General features: G+C 35.5%; 1 protein-coding gene across 1 annotated transcript; it reads right to left on the reverse strand.

The window, feature by feature from the left end:
• Nucleotides 1-916: 916 nt before the first annotated feature.
• On the reverse strand, nucleotides 917-1486 carry LOC136797142 (uncharacterized). The gene has a single exon (XM_067052876.1). The coding sequence runs from the start codon at nucleotides 1484-1486 to the stop codon at nucleotides 917-919; it is 570 nt and encodes a 189-aa protein (XP_066908977.1).
• Nucleotides 1487-5578: the final 4092 nt, after the last annotated feature.

Below are 5578 nucleotides of genomic sequence, written 5' to 3' on the forward strand. Positions count from 1 at the left end.
ATGGATTTTTGCAACCTATTTGTCGATATTACTTAATAATTGAATGTTATTGTTGGTTATCCGCCAAATTTGGAAAATGATTCAGATTATTTTGTGGCAGATCTATTAGCAAAATATATTTTGTTTTATATGTGTCTATGCAGCTGATCATATCAATTACTCTTGTATTTTTACATTTTAATTCTAAATTTAAATGACTTGATATTTAAGGAAAATTGAAAACACGGGAATGCCCGTACCTATCCGTGTGAGAGAATTTTTTAAACCACAAAAACAATCGTCCTACGCCTGTTGATCCCTGTCCACGGGGCCGCCGCTAGGCATTACTCTACAGAGGGGAATGGCTGAGTGCCGCCTTGCTTTCTTCGCATGGTTTTCACATTTCCATGCTAGTCATTCCTTCTAGCCCTCTCTTCTTCTCTCAACCTCTTGAGGACGACTGTTTCAATCTCTTCACTGCGTTCCAATGCTAGTCTGAGAGTAGCATATAGCTCACCACATTTTCTGGTGTGATGGATCCTCCACACACTCTCTCCAATTCACTTATTTCTGCCGCAAAGCGAATGCAAGTGAAAAACAGGTACTCCGCGGTTTCCTCGACAGTCTGACATCCAGGGCATTCTGCGGTGTTGTCCAGTTTGAAGCGGTACTGGTAGGCTCTAAAGCATCCATGTCCGGTCAACAATTGGTTTACGTAAAAATTCACCTCACCATGCTGGCGGCCATACCACGTGCCCACATCGGGCCTTAACCTTCGAGTCCACCTTCCGAAATCGGCAGCCTCCCAACGTTGCTGCCACTGGTCGATGGTTATTATTCGCTCTTCCTCTCTAGAAATGTGTAAGCGTCGTCCATACCAAGTGCCTGCTTCTTTCTTTAACAAGGAGTTCCACAGATGACATTCGCGCTATCACGCTCACCGCTTCGTAGGAAACAGTCCAAAAGCACAAACCGTCCTTAAAGAAACCCTGCGATAAACTGAAACCAATTTTCTCCTGTATGATTTGGTAACCATTTCTTTCCAAATCGGGACAGCATATAACATTATGGAGGGAACAACAGGAGCAAGGAGCCTTCGGCTAATTTCTCTGGGACCTTCAACGTTTGGCATAAGGCGTGGCAAAAAGGATGCTACTTTAGCAGATTTGGCGCTGATATACTCCGCGTGAACATTAAAGCGGAGACGTGCATCGATCATGACTCCTATGTATTTTAAGAAAGACTGGGAACGAATTTCGTGCCTACCAAACGTGACAGTGATGGACTCAGTATGCTTCCTGCTAGTTACTAGGAGAACCTCAGTCTTGTGATCTGCAAGTTGCTGGCCTACCGAAGACGGCCAACCTCGGACCGTAACAACAGCCTGGTTTGCAATGAGGGTAACTTCTTCTAAGTTCTTCGCCGCCACTACAACTACAATGTCATCTGCGAATCCCACAACTGTGGCTCCCTCCAGCATTGTCAATTTGAAGATTGCATTGTACATGATGTTCCACAGAAGATGCCCTACTACCGAGCCCTGTGGGACACCACCAGTCACCTTGTATCTCCTTTGGCCAAAATGTATAAATAACACCCAATTACTGCAATAATCAACTTAATTGTTTAATTTACAATATTAATTCATACAAACTGAACTACTCTGATTAAAATCCCAAAATTTTATCCAATATTGGAGAGTTATGTTGGCTAATTGTATTGCGTAATTTTATATTCATATAATGAAGAATAGAATTCAATTTTTCAACTTCTTAAAACTACCCCAATTTTAAGTTTTAGAAAAAATAAGCAAGCCTCTATGTAGAAAGGAGTATTTAAAAATATTCTTCGCAAAAATACCCTTATTAATTTCCCCAAAATTCAAATAATTTAAAATTTTACAGAGCATGTCCTTCCATTGAGCTTTTTAATTGTGTATTTAGGTAGGAACATACCATTAACCAAAAACCTATCAAGTACCAAGCCAATGTAGAAAATAATTACAAAAGTATAAGTTTATTCATGATGATCTGACTAATTGATTTTTTATTTAATGTTCATTGAATATATATATATATATATATATTTATATATTATGAAATAACAACAAAAGTCTAAAACTTGGAATTTTGTGCAGAAAATACCTTGAGTTTTTTCTTCTATTAACAGCTTTTTTTTTTTTATTGATCCCTCTAAAAAACAGAAAACAGGCATGAATTAATGAAATTGCATTACACTTCTTAAAAGAAAAATGAGATCAGCTGTTAATAGAAGAAAAAAATCAGAGTATTTACATTTAATGTTTTAATTTAGCTGATTTTTCCCCCTGATCCCCCTGATGTTTTAGAGAAAACAGAAAACAAAACCTAAATTAATAAAATTTCATAATGTTAAAGAACATAGTTCAAAGTGAATACTACCTTTTTCTACCAATGTTACTGTAAACAACTAGTTTAAGATTTGGAGGAGAGGGGCCACCCACGAGATGATTAATAAATTTAAGCTAATAATAATAATTTAAGAAGAAAGAAATTAAGTAAAAAATCATAATAATTAAGATATAGAAAGAGAAAAGTAATAGGGGAAGGGAGGGAGTGGAGAGAAGAAGGGACTAAGGGAGAGTGATGTTAACAGAGTTTAAGGTGATCTTTAAAATCAGGTTCATCTAAGTCAGTGGTTCTCTACCTGGGTTCCGCGCAATAATTTAGGGATGGTTTATTCCACGTCAACTCAAGACAGTTTTGAACCTTATTATCTTAGATTTTCTTCAAATTTTACACTGGGATTCTTGTGTAGGACAAAAGTCCTTTTGGTGAAAAATTTAAAACCGACAAGCATCTCGGTATATGTGAAATCGGGCGTATATAAAACAAAATTCTCTCGACTTGCTATTGTGATTTTCTGTTGGTCTTTAAACAATAATATAGTTCCCATTCTTCTTAATTAAATTTATAATATTAAACATAAAAACAAATACATCTTAACTTAAATGTAATTTAACTAAGTAATTAAGTAAGCTTCTAAGTAAAGTAAGTAATTAGGAAAATTTGCTGTAACTGTAACAGAATTAAGAAGAATTGAACAATAGCAGTTAAAGAGAGGGCTGAATCAACAACCTCTTGCTTTAAGGCTACGTATCAATAAAATCCCCCCCTATTTTTTAAGCTTCACTGTACTGTATTCGTCAATTCCTTGGAAGTATTTGGAACAGGCTGGTATTCAAGTACAAATCACTATTCCGCATATGGAGACTTTGTACTGTTGATAAATTATTAACACAGTAAATGTGTCATGCTGATTATGATACAAAAAACTTCCTTGTTATAAAATAGTATTTCTTGGACAACAATTGTTCAAGGACATAATTTGTTTAAGTTCATGCTCAAACATCAGGCCTCCCCCAGTTAAGAGTATCCTCTTTATAGAGGCTGTATGGGCACTAAAAGGCTCTCAAACACACATATTATAGCTCAAACTATTTCATTGCTTCCACCAAGTCCTAATTGTTGTAGAAAATAGGTTTTATTAATTTGGTTTGTAAATAAAATGGTAGATGGCAACACTATGATACTGATGAGAACAAAGCAACAGGCATGCTGCTTTGTTCTAGAACAATCTGTCCTGGCGTCTATTTATATATATCTATCTATTTAACACACTCATTGTCTTCATTTATAAAACCCTCCCTACTTTCCACAACAATTTGGTAGCAGAGCATGGTTTAGTGTGAAAAAGGGTTAAGTGACGACAGGAATTTACGTATATTGACGGATATGTAAGCTTTGTGATTTTGTTTAGGACTAACCGCCGAGATCAAAATGCATAGGACATGGACGCCACATTATTCAACATCGAAAGGCTCGCTGCAGAAAATTACGGGATCTGGTCGATAAGAATCGAAGCATATTTAGATGCAAAAGACCTGTACGATCATATTATTGAAAAAGATCTGCAGACTGAAGAAGATGCAGCTTGGAAAAGGAAAAACAAACAGGTACTCTCTACTATTATTCTCACTGTTAGTGATGATATACTGCCGTCAATCAGAGGTGGAAAAAGTGCAAAAACAGTTTGGGAGAAATCAAGTGAAAACTTTGAGGGTGTTCCCGAAGAAAAAGTAATTGATTTAATGTTTGACCTTGCCAAAATGAGGACAAACAGTGGTGAAACATTGGATGAATGTCTTATGAGGTTTCAATGTTTAGTTCAGGAGATAGTTCAACTGGGTAAATCCCTAACAGACAGAATTAGTTAGATATATCATTGAAGGCTTTCCACCCTATTATGACCCTGTTTTCATAGCTATTTTGGTTAATAGCAACATTAAATTCTGCTAAGTAAGGTAAATGCTTTTGTCATTTGAAAGAAGGAATGACCATCATAGGAATGAACAAACATACCATAATAGGTCAAATTTCTGTCTAAAAGTCTGTTTTATTTGTAAAAAACCAGGACACCTAAATTAGGAATGCTGGTTTAACAAAGAAAATAATAGACGACACAGAAGAATAGGACCCTTGGATAAATGAAAGCCTCAACCAAGAAAACATCATAGAGCTTCTTTGGCTAAAGAATTTTCCTTATGCGCAATTACCAGAGATAAAAAGTATCTGGTAGAGGAAGGAACCAAAGGAACAAAGTAAGATGGAAAGAGTACCAATAAAACTCATAGATGGAAAATTATAGTGGAGACACATAGCAAACCTGATGAGAACAACTCTAACTTTCAGGATGTTTTAGTTGTTCCAGAGTTATGTGGTGATCTAATTTCAGTGACTAAGAAAATTGAAAAGGAGAATAAAGCCATCCTTTCCCAGGAAGGGAGAATCGAGGTGAGTGATGAACACTTCGAAGATAAAGTTTTTACACCAAAATAACAAGTGACATCTGATCAACAACAAACATTAAATGATGAAGAATCTGGTTGTGAATCCGAGGCACCTAAACTAGTAGCTGATGTTGAACATGAAGATACTAGAAAATAATTTAAATATGAGTTAAATGTAATAAATGAAAAGAAATAATAAAACATATTTTAGGAAGGAAATTGTTGTAGAAAATAGGTTTTATTATTTTGGTTTGTAAATAAAACGGTAGACGGCGACACTATGATATTGCTGAGAACAAAGCAACAGCCATGTTGCTTTGTTTTAGAACAGTTTGTCATGGCATCTGTTGATGAAAACACACTCACGTTGTCTTTATTTATAAATCTCTCCCTACTTTCCATAATACTAATACAATCTTATAACTTAAATACAATCTTTTGGTATCTTCCCGAATTTTACTGTACTCTGACTATAGTTGTGTGGTGTAGAGTGACCTCTCAGCAGAACTGGGAATTGGGTTATAAGCAATTTATTCTGAAATTAAAACAAATTTGATCCTTCTTTTCTCTCAACCTTTATTCTTTACAATATTTCCCAATGTTTCGACCCTCAGGCCATTCTCAAGGATACCTTCATATTGAAGTCCTTTTTCAAATCTGAAAAATGCAGGCTAATTGCCTTTGTCCCATATAACCTTTTCTAAAAAAATTTTTCTTAGATTTTAACTTTTACAAAACACTTTTCTTCCTTCCTTCATTTACATTTGCAAT

The sequence above is a fragment of the Halyomorpha halys genome, unplaced genomic scaffold (assembly GCF_000696795.3).
Source record: "Halyomorpha halys isolate HHAL.00 unplaced genomic scaffold, Hhal_1.1 Scaffold29.1, whole genome shotgun sequence".
NCBI classification, from domain to species: Eukaryota; Metazoa; Arthropoda; class Insecta; order Hemiptera; family Pentatomidae; genus Halyomorpha; species Halyomorpha halys.